Consider the following 19,592-nt stretch of genomic DNA (forward strand, 5'->3'; position numbering starts at 1 on the left):
AATGCAATGAATTGGACCTATTTGCCCATTTCATGGATTTAACCTGATTTGCCCATTTCATGGATTTATACTGACTTTGATTGTATGTACACTGGTACCTCGGTATACATCCACTTTGGAATAAGTCCAACTTCATATATGCCCTGTTTGAACACAAAAATTATTGCTTGGTGTACGACCTTTAACCCTTTGACTGTCGCGGCCGTATATATACGTTTGCGAGGTACCGTGTTTGACGTATATATACTCATAAATTCTAGCGGCTTCAAATCAGGCAGGAGAAAGCTAGTAGGCCCACATGTGAGAGAATGGGTCTGTGTGGTCAGTGTGCACCACATAAAAAAAATCCTGGAGCACGCAGTGCATAATGAGAAAAAAAAAACTCCGACCGTTTTTTTTTAATTAAAATGCCGACTTTGTGGTCTATTTTCGTATAGTATTTGTGGTTGTATTCTCGTTTTCTTGGTCTCATTTGATAGAATGGAAACTATATTATAGAAATGGAGGTGATTTTGATTAATTTTACTATAAAAAGAACCTGGAAATGGAGCACAAAGTACAGGAAATGTTTGATTTTTGCCGATGTTCAAAAGTGAACAAATGATGTCATTGTCCAATAAATGTCCAAATAGCCATTCTAATACGCAGTCATGAATGGGTTGATGTAATTTTTACAATTATTACAGTATTGCAGTAGTCTGCATAACAGTAAATCTTCTATTTTTTGTTTGAATAAAATTTCAAAATAAAAAGCAAGAGTAATATCACAGGGACCTGGAGACATGACTGATGAACAAAGAAAATGTTATTTTAGAGCCAGGAATGTCTGCATTGTTCATTCTGGACCTTATTTTGAAATTGTCGTATTTTTTAATTTTCGTGAAATTGGCCAAATTGCAAATTTCTGACCATGTTATTGGGTAGTTGAAATCGGTAAATGGGCAGTTTCTTGTACTCAATCGATAGAAAAAATAGAGTTCTGAAGAAATAGTTATGAGTTTGGTTGACTGGAATAACGGAATTAGCCGAAAATAGGGCTCAAAGTGGGCGAAATTGCCGATTTTTAAATATCGCCGAAGTCGCTAACTTCGCAAGAGCGTAATTCCGTCAGTTTTCCATCAAATTTCGTTTTTTTTGGTGTCTTTACAATCGGGAAAAGATTCTCTATCATTTCATAAGTAAAAATAATTTTTTTTTTTTCGAATATTTTGCGACACCAGAAGCAACTTCAGGATTTGGCCCTTCGACAGTCAAAGGGTTAAATAACATGTATACGACCTTTGTTTGGAATACGACTCGCGTGCTAGAAAACTCGGTTACCTGTGATGTGGAGGTTAAACAGCAGGGCTTAGGTAACCAGAGAATATTTCAGCAAATGGTTTAATGTTGTATTTGGGCCAAGTGTAAAAAGTTATTTAGAGGAGAAAAACCTGCCTCTGAAGGCCCTCCTCATAATGGACAATGCTCCAGCTCGCCATCCAAGTTTGCAGGACTATGTGCTGCCGGAGTTTGACTTCACCACTGTAAAGTTTCTCCCCCCTAACACAACTCCTCTCATTCAGCCAATGGATCAGGAGGTCATCGGTAATTTCAAGAAACTCTACACTAAATCACTATTCCAAAGATGCTTTGAAGTGACCTCTGACACAGAGTTAACCCTGAGAGTTTTGAAAAGATCACTTTACTATCACCCATTGACAAAGCCTGGCAGGAAGTTTCATACAGAACAATGAACCCTGCTTGGAGGAATTTGTGGCCAGAAGTAGTAGCTGAAAGGGACTTTGAGGCTGTGTCTATAGTGGAGGATATTGTCTCTCTGGGCAGGTCCATGGGTCTGGATGTGAGTGATAGTGATATGGAGGAGTTAGTGGAGGGGCACAGGGAAGAGATGACCACTGAGGAGCTGCAGGAACTTGAGAAGGAGGAGCACAAGACTAAAATGGATGCACTCTCTTCAGGCTCGGAAGAGGAGAGAGAGGAAGCCCCTACTTCATTAATCAAGGAAATCTTTGCCAAATGGATGGACGTCAAAAACTTTGCAGAGAAGTACCACCCCAACAAAGCCCAAACAAGCCATAATAGCACTGTCTGGAAAGACCAGATAATGTCACATTTCCGAAACATCCTGAAGAGAAGGCAGAAGCAAAGTTCTTTGGACAGATTTTTAGTAAAAGTCAAACCTGGTGAGCTTCAACCAGGTCCAAATAGGCAAAAAAAAGAGACAGAAAGAAAAGGGGACTCTCCTTCCAAACAATAACATTTCCTCCTCCTCCTCCTCCTCCTCCTCCTCCTCACTTCTCAGCACCATCGACTCTTTTCAGCAAAGTAAAGTGAGGTTAAATTTGCATTTATTTCATCTAATTCTTCTGTATTTATGTATGTATTTTAGTATTAAGCAGTATTTAAATTATGTACATATTTTAATATTAAGCAGTGTTTAAATTATTTTAATCAACCCCATCAGTGTATAATATGCCAATAACACTAGGTTTTTTTTCATGGGAATGGATTAATCATTTTACCTATATTTTTTATTAGAAAATTCGTTTGGTATACGTCCTATTTGGTATAAGTCCAAGGTCCTGGAACAGATTAAGGACGTATACTGAGGTACCATTGTTCTTCCTCACCATGACTGTACTTCCTCACCACCATTACTAACTCTACCTCTGTTATAATCATCAACCTCGCTGGTCTCTGATCAAGCATATTACAACTTTAGCACATCCAACCCTAATGTACTGTATGACCCTTGTGAGTGTTTGAATATGTTCAGGTGTAGTACAGCTAAGAAGAAACAGTATTTTAGCACTTATTTATTTATTTATTTATTAATTTGAACATGATACAGAGAAGTACAAAGGAATACAGTAATTAAGTGTAACATGCCAAAGCCCCTTGTATGCAGAACATTATGGGCAGGCTTAAAGTTAACTTAAGATCAACTAAGCAATGATATATTCAGTGGTAAAACATTATTGTAAACAGATTACAATTAAGCACAAATGAGTATTACAAAGACAGGTCATATGGTCATTTACTGTGTTGCTGTGCATTCAGTAGAATGGAGTATTCAGTTAGGTGAAACAATGCTAAAAAAGGTGGGAGAACTTCAATGGAGAGGGGTAAATGGTATTAATTCAGGTGTATTTGAGAGAATCAGAGCTAAGGAAGACCTAATGGTATCATTAAATGATCAGTTGTGGAAAAAAAAAAGAATTATCTAGAAGTGTTAAAACATTTAAAATTGTTGAATGAATGATGCTGAATGTGTTTTCTTTGGATCACTTTCCCTTGGCTGGAGACAGCCTTTCTTAATAACAATAATAATATACCTGGAACTCTCCACCCTTACTAGTTTCAGATCAAGTATATTACATAGTTCATGCACCCTACCATGCAGCACTGTATGACCCTGGTGGGTTTAGCACTTAGTTTTGATTATAATAATAATAATAAGAATAATAATAATATACCTGAAGATGGGTAAGAGAGATGGCATCTGGCCCCATCAAAGTTGTTTTGTCACCACCTCTGCCACTGTCACCATCATCCCCACCATTACCATGAGTCTTGGTTACCTTGTTGACCTGGTCCTGAGTCCATTTGTCTACCAAGCCAGTCTCCACCATCCTAAGCAGCCTGGTGTTGGCAAGAGATGGTATCAAGATGTGTAATTAAGAACCCTTCCTGAAAGGACATTAGATCAAAGTATCTGTATTCTGCAACAAGAAAAAAATTAAGATTTGATACTTTTCAAAGACAAGAGTACAGTGGACCCTCGACCAGCGATAGCATTGATTAATGATAAATCTGACTAGCGATACATTTTATCGCAAAAATTTTGCCTCGATTAGCGCTAAAAAACTCGACCAACACTATTCATTCCATCTGAGATGCGTCCACTTCTGGCCAGTGTTTACAAGCCAGCCAGCCACCGTGGTTGCTTCCAAGCATACAATCGGAACATTTCATATTATCACAGCCTTTTTAGTGATTGCACCTGCAAAATAAGTCACCATGGGCCCCAAGAAAGCTTCTAGGTCCAACCCTACAGCAAAAAGGGTGAGAATTACTATGGATATGAAGAAAGAGATGATTGCTAAGTATGAAAGTGGAGTGCATGTCTCCGAGCTGGCCAGGCTGTACACAAAACCCCAATCAACCATCGCTACTATTGTGGCCAAGAAAATGGCAATCAAGGAAGCTGTTCTTGCCAAAGGTGCAACTATGTTTTCGAAACTGAGATCGTAAGTGATAGAAGATGTTGAGAGACTGTTATTGGTATGGATAAACGAAAAACAGATAGCAGGAGATAGCATCTCTCAAGCGATCATATGTGAAAAGGCTAGGAAGTTGCATGACGATTTAATTAGAAAAATGCCAGCAACTAGTGGTGATGTGAGTGAATTTAAGGCCAGAAAAGGTTGGTTTGAGAGATTTAAGAATCGTAGTGGCATACATAGTGTGATAAGGCATGGTGAGGCTGCCAGTTTGGACCAAAAAACAGCTGAAAAATATGTGCAGGAATTCAAGGAGTACATAGACAGTGAAGGACTGAAACCTGAACAAGTGTTTAATGGTGACACTGACAATGTTGTGAAACACTTTAGGAATGTCATAAAGGAACGGGAGGTTCAGGCCTCTATGGGCAGATATGTTGTGCGACAGAGGTCCAGTGACTCTCAAGCTGGTCCTAGTGGCATTAAAAGAAGAAGGGAAGTAACCCCGAAAAAGGACTTGCCACCTCAAGTCCTAATGGAAAGGGATTCCCCTTCTAAACACTAAGACCATCAACACACTCCCCTCTTCCCATCCCATCAATCATCACCAGATCTTCAATAAAGGTAAGTGTCATGTAACTGTGCATGTCTTCTTCAGTTTGTGTGTATTAAAATTAATATTTCATGTGTTAATTTTTTTTTTCAATACTTTTGGGTGTCTTGCACGGATTAATTTGATTTCCATTATTTCTTATGGGAAAAATTAACTTGACTAACGATTATTTTCACTAACGATGAGCTCTCAGGAACGGATTAATAGCGTTAGTCGAGGGTCCACTGTATATTAATGCTGAAGGACTTTTGGTCCCAGGAATTAATGCTACCCTCCCATTCCTTGAATTAAACATGATTACCTTCCATTTTGCAGATGCTTTCTGGCCCCCTTATGGGTTTAGAGCTTACCCATGAATGCACTGTAATGCAGCACTGTATTATCCTTTCAGGTGTAGCGCTTGCCTTGATTACATTATTATTGAAATACGTACTGTAATTTGGTTTGATAGCACTGAATGACCCACACTCAAACACTGTATTAAGCATTTAGTTTTGAATATAATAATAATAATAATAATAATCAGGCAGTCTGTATGATCTCTACAGGTTTAATGCTTTCCCTTGAATATTATATTCATTATAATTAATGACACCTCTAGAGGTTTTGCTTTATGTAAGTATAACATGGTTTGATATTAATAGCTTATGAATGTACTTCTTGTAAATAACTCTTAGTAATCACACAGCTATCAATTGCAGTTCCTATCAAAACTTCACTGCTCAGTCTCAGGACCCATTGTGCCTCTGTAATTTCTTGACTACCACCCACAAGATAATGATATTAAGCTAACTTCCAAGCTCAGTAATAAGATTATTGAGCATAGTAAATAGACAAGCAAAATATGCTTCCAAGAATCATTTTTTTTTTTTTGTTCCAGTCATGGTATTGTGCCTTTTTGTTTTTTAAAATTAAGGAAAGTTTCTTATATGATGCAATGGTACTGGTCTGTGTCTTTATTGAAGATGAAACTTAAAAATTCTTACAGATCGGTGAAGAGGTTGTTGTAGGGTGCGCCAGAAGAGCAGGCGATACCATAGTTCTGAGGGTACATAGCTTGACGAGCCAGGTGGTACTTGTGACTACCTCGTACTGCTGCACGGATCACAGCTCCCAGCCTTGCATTTACAAACACTCGTTTACCCTTTAACACCTAGGTAATAAATAACATGTTGCAGTTTAAAAACTGTAGTGTAAAGCACCCTTCTGGCAAGACAGTGATGGAGTGAATGATGGTGAAAGTTTTTCTTTTTCGGGCCACCCTGCCTTGGTGGGAATTGGCCAGTGTGATAATAATAATAAAAAACTTTTGCCCGGTTTCTAAGATTGATTTGTTTATATAAATGTGGACTGGCATGGCATTGGAAGGTCTATCCATCAAAGAATCTGTTGAAAATGTTGATAATTTTCCTGGGATTTGTGTGTAAAGAATTGATGGGGATAATAATGTTTATCTGAAACTGTGTAGGTGTGTATCTTCAGTGACTTTTAAAAGATTATTCTTTGACACGAAAACTAATATTCTCTATTATTTCCTTATATTCTGTAAGGAGTTGAATAAGTAAAGTGAAAATGTTGAAATTTAGAGGAAATTAATATTTCAGTAATGAAAATGTGCTACACATCTGGAAGTGTTATTAAATTAATTGGAAAGATGTATTAATAATAATAATATCTTTTATTTACTACAAGTACATGTACATGGTATACAGGCCTAGCTGACATCAATGACATACTGCTATATAGAAAGCCCCTTGTTATGCAGAGCATTTCGGGCAAATTAGGTCAGTTTTGTCCCAGGCTGTGACCCACACCAGTCAACTAACACCCAGGTACCCATTTTACTGATGGGTGAACATAGACAACCGGTATAAAGAAACATGCCCAATGTTTCTACCCTTGCTGGGAATCGAACCCAGACACTCGCCATGTGAAGTGAGAGCTTTAGTCGCCAGGCATTAAGGAGAGCATTGAGGGTTGAGGAGAGCAATGAAAATGGCAGAGTAATACAGGTCGGACTGGGAATTTGTGGAGAATTAGTGTCATTTAATCTAAGCTGATAGAAATTGTATCAGTGCTTGACTGAACTTATACATGCAGTGATGGTTCTCGGTACATTCTCTAGATCTGCGATTTTGCCTGCCTTGAATAGGGCTGTTAGTGTACAACAGTATTCCAGCCATGATTTATCCACCAGGCTACATCATTGGCACTGAAATCCATCCACAAACCAGGATCTTTTCTTCTGTTATTTACAGCATGGGCAGGTTTAATTTTTGACATGAAACAATGTTTTACCACCTAAAGTTGATCAGTTAGTCACTGACACATCCACGTGTTCTGGAATGGTGTTTGTTTCACCATTGGAAGAAAGGTCACTCACACATACTATATGGGTTTTGATATAAAGTTTATTCTGCTGAGAGATGTTGCTTTTGATGAATTCACTTTTGAAGAAAATGTTAGTTTTTTTTCTTTCCTCTGTTTGTGTTCTACTCAGTTGGTCACACTTCATCCTCCCTCTTATCTCGGTTATGTTGCTGTATGGCCCTTGTGGTTTAGCGCTTCTTTTTTTATAATAATAATCTCAGTTATGTGAAGTTAAAATATTTTTGCATAATGTATATATGTACTGTACAATGTACATACATACGTACACACACACAGCAGGGACACCACGTGCGCGAATCACGCTTTTCGTGCTCCACGAATATAAGTGTTTTTGAGGGCTACCCAAGTGTACTGCAAGGGTCGCTAAGTGTGTCAGGGTAGTGAACAATCCTTGAAGCAATTTACAATTTGCCCTGAGCCACATAAGTGTGGGGAAAGCTACAATTTTATAAGTGAACTAGAAAGTGATACTTGGTGGCACATTCAGAGTGGCAGGCCTAGTGTGCTCCAGGCGACGTTGCCACGTGTCACCCAAGAAAGATAATAAAGTCAAACAAATGTGTGACCAGGGGAAGAAATACAGTGAATAGGGTACATTATATATAGAGAGAAGAAACAGAGGTGGATCTACGCCAGGACATCACATCGAGCTGGACAATCTATAGACTGTTACAGGCTGCATTGCAAGTTTATGTATTCACCTATGCGTGGTTGTTGGGTGTGAGTTTGGGTTTCCAATTAACCACCAAGCTGATTCTGAACGGTCCAACTCTCCTAGTACAATAAAGAATAAGCTATCAAGTACTCAATAAGGAATAACAATTGGTAATTTATAGAACAAGGTGAGACAGTAGTCTATTAGACTAGGTAGAAGTAAAAACATAGAAGATGCAAAATAGTAGTTAGGTGTGGGTCGGGTCACAGGAGGGTGTGGGGTAAGCCAGGTAAGGGAGCACTGCAAACCCAACACACTCACACACCACAACACACAATCCCACCTACTTTTCAGACAATAAACCCACTGGTTTAGCACTTCTTTTTTATTATAATAATAATAAACCCACATATAGTTCCACACACACACACATCATTCAAGACTTTATACACTGTGTACATCAGGCCCATACTGGAGTATGCAGCACCAGTTTGGAACCCACACCTGGTCAAACACGTCAAGAAATTAGAGAAAGTGCAAAGGTTTGCAACAAGGCTGGTTCCAGAGCTAAGGAGAATGTCCTACAAAGAAAGGTTAAGGGAAATCGGTCTGGCGACTCTGGAGGACAGGAGTGTCAGGGGAAACATGATAACGACGTACAAAATACTGCATGGAATAGACAAGGTGGACAGAGACAGGATGTTCCAGAGATGGGACACAGAAACAAGGGGTCACAATTGGAAGTTGAAGACTCAGATGAGTCAAAGAGATGTTAGGAGGTATTTCTTCAGCCACAGAGTTGTTAGGAAGTGGGATAGTCTGGCAAGCGATGTATCTGAGGTAGGAACCATACATAGTTTTAAGACAAGGTATGATAAAGCTCATGGAGCAGGGAGAGGCAGGACCCAGTAGCGGTCAGTGAAGAGGCAGGGCCAGGAGCTGAGTCTTGACCCCCTAATCACAATTAGGTGAGTACACACAAACACAAACACACACAAACACACACACACACACACACACACACACACCAACACACACACACACACACACACACACACACACACACACACACACACACACACACGTTTACACCCCCACACACACACACAGTAGTAGCGACCAGTGAAGAGGCGGGGGCCAGGAGCTTGGAATCGACCCCTGCAACCTCAACTAGGTGAATACAACTAGGTGAGTACACACACGTTTACACCCCCACACACACACACACACACACACACGTTTACACCCACACATTCTCACATAAACAGACTCACACTCTTTCCCCCCCCCTGCACCCTCCTCCCATCTATCTCCCATTCCTTCCCTTGATCACCCCCCTCTCTCTCTCATCCTCCTCCCCCTCTTCTCCCTCTTTCCCCCTCTCCCTCTCCCATTCTCCCCCCTTGCTTCTCCCTCCTCCTCACTCCCCATATTTCCCCTCTCCACCCCTCCCCTATTTAGCCACTGTCTCCAGCTTCCTCCTCTACCTCCCCTGCCCCCCACACTTGGACAAACACACCACGAAACAAACACACGGAATTACATAAGTTTTTCATTCTGTGGCAACCAAAGCAAAAAAAATGGCTTGCCAGAGAGCAGGAAGGAAAACCAGGGGACTGGAGGATGAGTCTGTGAAGGAAGATTGGGCAGCAAAGCTCATGAAGAGGGAACATGAGTAGGGACAGAAGCTAGAACTTAGCATGAGAATGGAAGAGGGAATAGATGCAGAAAGTAAGAAGTGGGAGATGCAAGTCACAGCAGCAGAGGCTAGGATACAGAGATTAGAAGAGGAACTGAAAAATCTGAAACAGCCTAAAGAACTAAAGAACAATTTGGGAATGACATCAAAGACTGCTACCTCAGTCACAAACAAGGGGACTGTAAGGAACGAAGGAGTGAAACTGCAGAAGCCCTATCAGATCATTGTGGAGCCCAAGAAAAAGAGAATCACATCAGGAGCAATCGAGGGAACTGAAGAAAAAGAGCTAATCTAAATGTGGAGGCTCTAACAGACCACAGCAGAGCCCAGGGAAAGCTGAGAAGGGAAAATGACAGACCACTGGGCCCAAGGACAACAGATAGTGAAGAAACTAAAAGGAAAGCTGCAATGGAGGAAACTAAATCGAATCAGGGAATACATAGCGATATGCAGTGGGAGAATGAAAGGGAGAGGTCAGTCTTTGTTTATGGGTTCCAGGAAGTTGAGTAAACTCACGAAGCAAGAAGACAAGGGGAGAAAAATGCAATTGAAAGCATCATAAAAGCAATAGAAGACGATATGATCCAGCTGGCAAATTTTCGGTGAATAGGGGGCTTTGCAAGAAGAACCTAGCCAATGAACGTGACTTTCAAGGCAGAATTGACTTGGAACAGGATCCTGCAGGAGAAAGCAAGACTAAGGGACATTCCGGCATTCCAGAAGGTGTATCTTGACAGTGACAGAACACAAGAAGCCAGAAACTGAGAGAGATGGTACAAAGACAGAAGGAGGAAAGAGAGGTGATGATGGAGATAGATAGGAGAACCCAGACTCAGGAGGAAGATCAAATATAGCCTCCCTCACAACCACCTACAGAAGCCCCCCAACCAGGACAACCCCAATGCAACCAAACATTCTAACCCAAAACATGCCATATCCAATGCCCCCACCCACCTCATTGCAAACTCCACCCCAACAGCATCCACCCATAGCTCCTTATCACGTTTCCCACTTCCCCAACCCCAACGTACCTCCCAGACTACAGTTTTAGAAAAGTCGAAGGTGTGGTATACAAATGCCGATGGAATAACAAATAAGTGTAAGGAGTGGCATGAAAGAATCAAGGAGACATCCCCAGACATAATAGCACTCACAGAAACAAAACTCACCAGGATAACAGATGCAATCTTTCTACCTGGATATCAAATCCTCAGGAAAGATAGAGGGAGGAGAGGGGGAGGAGGAGTTGCACTGCTCATTAAAAACTGGTGGAGATTTGAGGAAATGGAAGAAATGGATGGTATGAGCGAAAGGGACTACTTAGTAAGAACAATCCAGTCTGAGGGCCATAAGTGGTAATTGCAGTAATATACAACCCACCATAGAACTGCAGGAGGCCAAGAGAAGAATACAATGAGAGCAACAGAGCAATGGTCGACACTAGCCAAGGTGGCCAGAAGAGCTCACATGGGTGGAGCAAAGTTACTAGTTATGGGTGATTTCAATCACAAGGAGATTGACTGGGAAAACCTGGAGCCCCATAGGGGTCCCAAAACATGGAGAGCCAAGATGATGGATGTGGTACTGGAAAACCACATGCATCAACATGTTAGAGACACTACCAGAGAGAGGCGAGGATGATACAGCAAGACTGGACCTTGTATTCACCTTGAGTAGTTCGGACATCGAGGATATCATGTATGAAAGGCCCCTAGGAGCTAGTGATCATGTGGTTCTGTGCTTTGACTACATAGTTGAGCTACAAGTGGAGAGAGTAGCAGGAATAGGAAGGGAAAACCCAAACTACAAAAGGGACACTACACAGTGGGAGAGAGAAATGGCAGGAAAACCAGTAAAAGAAATGATGGACTGTAACAAGAAAATAAAGGAGGCAGAGGGGAGGTTTGTTCCCAAGGGAAACAGAAATAATGGGAAAACCAGAACAAGTCCTTGGTTCACCCAAAGATGTAGGGAGGCAAAAACTAGGTGTACTAGAGAATGGAAAAGGTACAGAAGAAAAAGGACCCAGAAAATAAAGTGATTAGCAAAAGATCCAGAAATGAATATGCACTGATAAGAAGGGATGCTCAGCGACAATACGAAAATGACATAGCATCGAAAGTCAAATCTGACCTGAAGCTGTTGTATACCCACATCAGGAGGAAAACAACAGTCAAGGACCAGGTAATCAGACTGAGGAAGGATGATGGGGAGTTCACAAGAAACGACCAAGAGTTATGTGAGGAGCTCAACATGAGATTTAAGGAAGTATTTACAGTGGAAACAGGTAGGACTCCAGGAAATCAGAACAGGGAGGTACACCAACAAGTGCTGGATGAGGTACACATAACCGAGGAGGAGGTGAAGAAGTTATGTGAAAATGATACCTCAAAGGTGGTGGAACCAGACATCTCTCCATGAGTCCTTAGAGAGGGAGCAGAGATGCTGTGTATGATGCTAACGAAGATCTTCAACGCATCCATTTAAACTGGGCAACTACCTAAGGTATGGAAGATGGCAAATGTAGTCCCAATTTAAAAAAAAAAAAGAGACACGAGGCATTAAACTACAGACCTGTGTCACTAACGTGTATAGTATGCAAAGTCATGGAGATCATCAGGAGGAGAGTGGTGGAGCACCTGGAAAGAAAGAAGTGTATAATTGACAACCAGCACGGTTTTAGTGAAGGAAAATCTTGTGTCACAAACCTACTGGAGTTTTATGACAAGGTGACATAAGTAAAACAAGAAAGAGAGGGGTGGATAGACTGCATTTTCTTGGACTGCAAGAAGGCCTTCGACACAGTTCCTCACAAGAGGTTAATGCAAAAGCTAGAGAATCAGGCACACATAACAGGAAAGGCACTGCATTGGATCAGAGAATACCTGACAGGGAGGTAACGAGTCATAGTACGTGACAGTGTGTCAGAGTGGACGCCTGTGACAAGCGGAGTTCCACAGGGGTCAGTTCTAGGACCTGTGCTGTTTTTGGTATATGTGAATGACATAACAGAAGGGATAGACTCAGAAGTGTCCTTGTTTGCAGATGATGTAAAGTTAATGAGGAGAATCAAACCGGTCAAGGATCAGGCCGGACTACAAAGAGACTTTGACAGACTACAAGCCTGGTCCAGCAACTTGCTCCTTGAATTTAACCCTGCCAAATGCAAAGTCATGAAGATTGGGGAAGGGCAAAGAAGACCGCAGACAGAGTATAGTCTAGGTGGCCATAGACGGCAATCCTTACTCAAGGAAAAAGATCTTGGGGCGAGTATAATAACGAGCACATCTGAGGCGCACATCAATCAGATAACTGCTGCAGCGTATGGGCGTCTGGCAAACCTAAGGACAGCGTTCCGATACCTCAGAAAGGAATCGTTCAAGACTCTGTACACCATATATATGTCAGGCCCATACTGGATTATGCAGCACCAGTTTGGAATCCACACCTGGTCAAGCACATCAAGAAATTAGAGAAAGTGCAAAGGTTGGCAACAAGACTAGTCCCAGAACTAAAGGGATTGTCCTACGAAGAAAGGTTAAGGGAAATTGGCCTGACGACACTCGAGGACAGAAGAGCCAGGGGAGACATGATAACGACATATAAAATACTGCGAGTAATAGACAAGGTAGACAAAGAGCGGATGTTCCAGAGATGGGACACAGAAACAAGGGGTCACAATTGGAAGTTGAAGACTCAGGTGAGTCAAAGGGATGTTAGGAAGTATTTCTTCAGTCATAGAGTTGTCATGTAGTGGAAAAGCCTAGAAAGTGACGTAGTTGAGGCGGGACCCACACATATTTTTAAGACGAGGTTTGTAGATGAATGGATCAGAGAACCGACATGTTGATAAATTAGACACATGTGCAACTCTTGGGTATCTTTATTGAGGAAACGTTTCGCCACACAGTGGCTTCATCAGTCCATACGTAGGAGAAACTTGAAGAACAGGAGGAGAATGAGGTAATCAGTCCCTCAACCTTGAGTCGATGTGTTCAGTCCATCAATCTTGAGTAGAATACGGCATATGAGCGGAGAAGCAGCTTTTAAACCGTATGGCAGGAGAGGTGCAGCAGTCATAGGTGGTGTCACATTTGTTCAATGTGGAAGAAGGTCGTGCCCAAGAATTAGGCAAGCGAAGAATTCCTAAGTATTAAGATCCCAAGAAGTTGCAGTGTCTGACAGGTTTGTAGATGAATGGTTCAGAGAGCCGACATGTTGATAAATTAGACACATGTGCAACTCTTGGGTATCTTTATTGAGGAAACGTTTCGCCACACAGTGGCTTCATCAGTCCATACGTAGGAGTATCTCAGGCAAACTCATGACTAGCTTAAGATTCATTAAGTAATAGTTTTATTACGTATTTCTATGTTTACAGTCAATTGGGTGAGAGTAAGTGTGATTTGTGGGGAATCACAGATATCGAGAGTAGGTCTAAGTTGTTTTTTATGTGTGTGATACAAGAAAATATGTGGTTTTCATGTAGTTAGCTGATTGTAGGGTGTGTCAGGGAGATAAAATGTTTTCTAACGGTAGTTTTGAAAGTGATGGTTGTGTCTGCATTTCTAGAGTTTTCAGGTAGGATGTTCCAGATTTTAGGTCATATAGCTCCTAGGCTCTATTTATCACGTGGTCCTGAGTTTCCAATACCTAGCAGAAGTAACAATGGAGAGTGAAGCAGTATAAGAAGGATGGGAGAAATCAAACTTCCAAAAAGAGGGGAAGACACTAAATGAAATGATGGAACACGTGACCACAAAGTGCAGGGAGGCAGAGGAAAAGTTAGGCAACAGAAACAACGGGAAGACCTGAGCCCATGGTTTACCAGGTGTGGAGAAGCCAAAATCAAGAGTTCTAGAGTATGATAAAAGTATAGAAGGCAAATGGCTAAAGAAAACAGGGAGTTGAGCCTAAGAGCCAGAAATGAATATGCAATACACAAATAACCCGCTGGGCTCTGGCAGTAGAAAAACACTCAGAACTCATCAGAGGTTAATGTTAGTTTGTCAATAGTGTGTGTGAGGAGTTTATAATAATAATATATTTTATTTTGACAACTTAGACCACAAAATGCGCGCTAAAGGAATAACAGGAAAAGTCGGTCGATGGATCTATAATTTCCTCACTAACAGAACACAGAGAGTAGTCGTCAACAGAGTAAAGTCCGAGGCAGCTACGGTGAAAAGCTCTGTTCCACAAGGCACAGTACTAGCTCCCATCTTGTTCCTCATCCTCATATCCGACATAGACAAGGATGTCAGCCACAGCACCGTGTCTTCCTTTGCAGATGACACCCGAATCTGCATGACAGTGTCTTCCATTGCAGACACTGCAAGGCTCCAGGCGGACATCAACCAAATCTTTCAGTGGGCTGCAGAAAACAATATGAAGTTCAACGATGAGAAATTTCAATTACTCAGATATGGTAAACATGAGGAAATTAAATCTTCATCAGAGTACAAAACAAATTCTGGCCACAAAATAGAGCGAAACACCAACGTCAAAGACCTGGGAGTGATTATGTCGGAGGATCTCACCTTCAAGGACCATAACATTGTATCAATCGCATCTGCTAGAAAAATGACAGGATGGATAATGAGAACCTTCAAAACTAGGGAGGCCAAGCCCATGATGACACTCTTCAGGTCACTTGTTCTATCTAGGCTGGAATATTGCTGCACTCTAACATCACCTTTCAAGGCAGGTGAAATTGCCGACCTAGAAAATGTACAGAGAACTTTCACGGCGCGCATAACGGAGATAAAACACCTCAATTACTGGGAGCGCTTGTGGTTTCTAAACCTGTATTCCCTGGAACGCAGGAGGGAGAGATACATGATTATATACACCTGGAAAATCCTAGAGGGACTAGTACCGAACTTGCACACGAAAATCACTCACTACGAAAGCAAAAGACTTGGCAGACGATGCACCATCCCCCCAATGAAAAGCAGGGGTGTCACTAGCACGTTAAGAGACCATACAATAAGTGTCAGGGGCCCGAGACTGTTCAACTGCCTCCCAGCACACATAAGGGGGATTACCAACAGACCCCTGGCAGTCTTCAAGCTGGCACTGGACAAGCACCTAAAGTCAGTTCCTGATCAGCCAGGCTGTGGCTCGTACGTTGGTTTGCGTGCAGCCAGCAGCAACAGCCTGGTTGATCAGGCGCTGATCCACCAGGAGGCCTGGTCACAGACCGGGCCGCGGGGGCGTTGACCCCCGAAACTCTCTCCAGGTAAACTCCAGGATACATGTCACCCAATACCCTTGCTTCCTTTCCTGCCCTGCAGTGCTGTATAGCCCTTGTGATTTAGTGCTTCTTTTTTATTATAATAATACCCCAGCTCCCCTTCAGGTGCTGTAGAATCCCTACAGGTTTAGTGCCCCCCCCCCCCATAATTTTTTATTAACACATTAGCTGTCTCCCACCAAGGTAGGGCGACCTGAAAAAGAAAAACTTTCATCATTCACTCCACTGTCTTGCCAGAGGCATGCTTACATTATAATTATAAAACTGCAACATTAACACACCTCCTTCAGAGTGCACTGTACTTCCCATCTCCAGGAATCAAGTCCAGCTTGCCGGTTTCCCTGAATCCCTTTATAAATGTTACCTTGCTTACACTCCAACAGCACGTCAAGTCCTAAAAAATCATTTGTCTTTATTTGCTCCTAACACGCTCACACATGCTTGCTGGACATCCAAGCCCCTCACATACAAAACCTCCTTTACCCCCTCCAACCTTTCCTAATCTCCCTCTCTCCTACATACTCTAACCTGAGCCTCACTATCCTCGTAAAAACTCTTCACTGCACAATACAAATACATAATGTAAATACTGAAGCAGATTCATTACCAGGAACTACCATTACCATTATCTACTACCATCACTACCTAACATGTTAATGTGCCTCAAGATCTACCCTATCATGGGACAATAGGCCTACTGTCATACTTCTCTAATATTTACACTTCTGTTTTTCCAGCCCATAAATTGTGGTCACAAGCCTATAAACTGTGGGAATGCTTGAAGTTCCTAAACCTGTACTCCCTAGAATGCAGGAGGGAGAGATACATGATTATATGCACCTGGAAAATCATAGAGGGACTAGTATCAAACATGCACATGAAAATCACTCCCTATGAGAGCAACAAACTCGGCAGACAGTGCAGCATCCCCCCCAATGAAAAGCAGAGGTGCCACTAGCACAATAAGAGACAACAAAATAAGTGTCAGGGGTTCAAAACTGTTCAACTGCCTCCCAGCATACATCAGGGGGATTGCCAATAGACCCATGGCTGTCTTCAAGCAGGCACTAGACAGGCACCTAAAGTCAGTACCTGACCAGCCAGGCGGTGGCTTGTACATTGGATTATGTGTGGCCAGCAGTAACAGCCTGGTTAATCAGGTCCTGATCCACCATGAGGCCTGGTCACAGACCGGGCCGCGGGGGCGTTAACCCCCGGAATTCTCTCCAGGTATTCCAGGTATACATAAAAGAGAGAAGCTTACGACGACGTTTCGGTCCGACTTGGACCATATGCAAGGCTCCAGGAGGTTGATGTCCGCCTGGAGCCTTGCAGTGTCTGCAATGGAAGACACTGTCATGCAGATTCGGGTGTCATCTGCAAAGGAAGACACGGTGCTGTGGCTGACATCCTTGTCTATGTCAGATATGAGGATGAGAAACAAGATGGGGGCGAGTACTGTGCCTTGCGGAACAGAGCTTTTCACCGTAGCCGCCTCAGACTTTACTCTGTTGACTACTACTCTTTGTGTTCTGTTTGTGAGGAAATAATAGATCCATCTACCAATTTTTCCTGTTATTCCTTTAGCACGCATGTGTGCTATTACGCCATGGTCACACTTGTCGAAGGCTTTTGGAAAGTCTGTGTATATTACATCTGCATTCCTTTTGTCTTCTAGTGCATCTAGGACCTTGTCGTAGTGATCCAGTAGTTGGGACAGACAGGAGCGACCTGCTCTAAACCCATGTTGCCCTGGGTTGTGTAATTAATGGGTATCTAGATGGGGGGCGATTTTGCTTCTTAGGACCCTTTCAAAGATTTTTATGATATGGGATGTTAGTGCTATCTGTCTGTAGTTCTTTGCTATTGCTTTACTGCCCCCTTTGTGGAGTGGGGCTATGTCTGTTGTTTTTAGTAACTGTGGGACGACCCCCGTGTCCATGCTCCCTCTCCATAGGATGTTAAAAGCATGTGACAGGGGCTTCTTGCAGTTCTTGATGAACACGGAGTTCCATGAGTCTGGCCCTGGGGCAGAGTGCATGGGCATATCATTTATCGCCTGTTCGAAGTCATTTGGCGTCAGGATAACATCAGATAGGCTTGTGTAGTCATTTAGATCTTTGACTCTTAGTCTGGTTAGCGGCTTGCTAAAAACTGAGTCATATTGGGACTTAAGTAGCTCACTCATTTCCTTGCTGTCATCTGTGTAGGACCCATCTTGTTTAAGTCGAGGCCCAATACTGGATGTTGTTCTCGAATTTGATTTGGCATAAGAAAAGAAATACTTTGGGTTTCTTTCGATTTCATTTATGGCTTTTAGTTCTTCCCGCGATTCCTGCTGTTTCTTGTGTATGTGAATGACATGACGGAAGGGATAGATTCAGAGGTGTCCCTGTTAACAGACGATGTTAATCTAATGAGGAGAATACAAGTGAATGAGGCTCAGGCTGCAAGCCTGGTCCGACAAATGACTACTGGAGTTTAACCCCATCAAGTGCAAGGTCATAAAGATTGAGGAGGGTCAAAGAAAACCGCAGACGGAGTAGAGGCTAGGGGAGGCCAAAGGCTGTAAACCTCACTCAAAAAAAAAAAAGATCTTAGGGAGAGCATCATACCGAGGACATCTCCTGAGGCGCACATAAACCAAATAACTGCTGCAGCATATGGGCACCTGGCAAACCTAAAAATAGAATTTCAACACTAGAGTAAGGAGTCATTCAAGACACTGTACACCGTGTACGTCAGGCCCATATTGGAGTATGCAGCACCAGTATGGAACCCACACCTGGTCAAACGCGTTAAGAAATTAGAGAAAGTACAAGGTTTGCAATAAGATTAGTCCCGAAGCTGAGAGGTTTGTCCTACGAAGCTGAGAGGTTTGTCCTACGAAACTGAGAGGTTTGTCCTACGAAGCTGAGAGGTTTGTTAAGGAAACTCAACCTGACAATACTGGAAGACACAGAGTCGTCAAGAAGTGGAACAATCTGGAGAGTGATGTAGTGAAGGCAAGATCCATACATAACTTTATGAATGGGTACGATAAAGCTCATGGAGAAGGCAGATTGTGGACCTAGTAGCGACCAGCAGAGGCGGAGCCAGGAGCTGTGAATCGACCCCTGCAACCACAAATAGGTGAGGGCACAACACACCCAAGATAAAAGTAATCAAGTACCTATGATTCAGAAGAATACAACAGCAATGAAATATATTTATAAACATGACAGGGTTCGATTTCCTCTCATTATTTCGATCTGTTAGTAGGACGCCCTCCTGGTTCAGGTGGAGATAGGTAATAAATACATAACAGAAAATGAGAGAAAGGTGTATAGTAAAGTGTAAGGAAGTCTAACAAAGTTCTATTTTTTATCATAATAATATCAATGTCTTTTTTTCTTGCGCAATGTCAAATTCCCTCTGAAAAAAAATTATTTTAGTACCCAACCATATGTTTTTTCTGCCTATTTGGTAATCCAGCATTGCATGCAATAACCTAGGATCATCGTAGCACCACCTAGGGTCAGCATACCCACTACTCAGGGTCCTGCTATCACCATTTAGTTATACTACTTGGTACTGGCTTACCACGTCCATAGCTTGGTCGATGGTGTGAGTGACGCTCTGACTTGGGTGACGAGACTCCCAGATCTTCTTGAAGATCCCCGCCGATGCTCCCTGTAAAGGGTAGATATACTGTTTATTTTTTTTCTATATCTTTCAGCCTCAGTCAATATTTACAATTCATTGATTCATTCTCT

At 42.2% G+C, this 19,592-nt stretch overlaps 1 protein-coding gene across 1 annotated transcript in view; it reads right to left on the minus strand.

Moving 5' to 3' along the window:
- LOC138854243 (probable glutamate receptor) overlaps positions 1-19,592 on the minus strand; it is a 65,715-nt gene that overhangs the window by 18,571 nt on the left and 27,552 nt on the right. Inside the window, exons 6-8 of the mRNA XM_070096260.1 lie at positions 19,420-19,509; positions 5,823-5,989; positions 3,477-3,642 (exon numbers count right to left, since the gene is read on the minus strand). Coding sequence (XP_069952361.1) covers positions 3,477-3,642; positions 5,823-5,989; positions 19,420-19,509 — 423 coding nt within the window. The remainder of the gene's footprint in view (positions 1-3,476; positions 3,643-5,822; positions 5,990-19,419; positions 19,510-19,592) is intronic.

Source organism: Cherax quadricarinatus, chromosome 53, assembly GCF_038502225.1.
Source record: "Cherax quadricarinatus isolate ZL_2023a chromosome 53, ASM3850222v1, whole genome shotgun sequence".
Lineage (NCBI taxonomy): Eukaryota > Metazoa > Arthropoda > Malacostraca > Decapoda > Parastacidae > Cherax > Cherax quadricarinatus.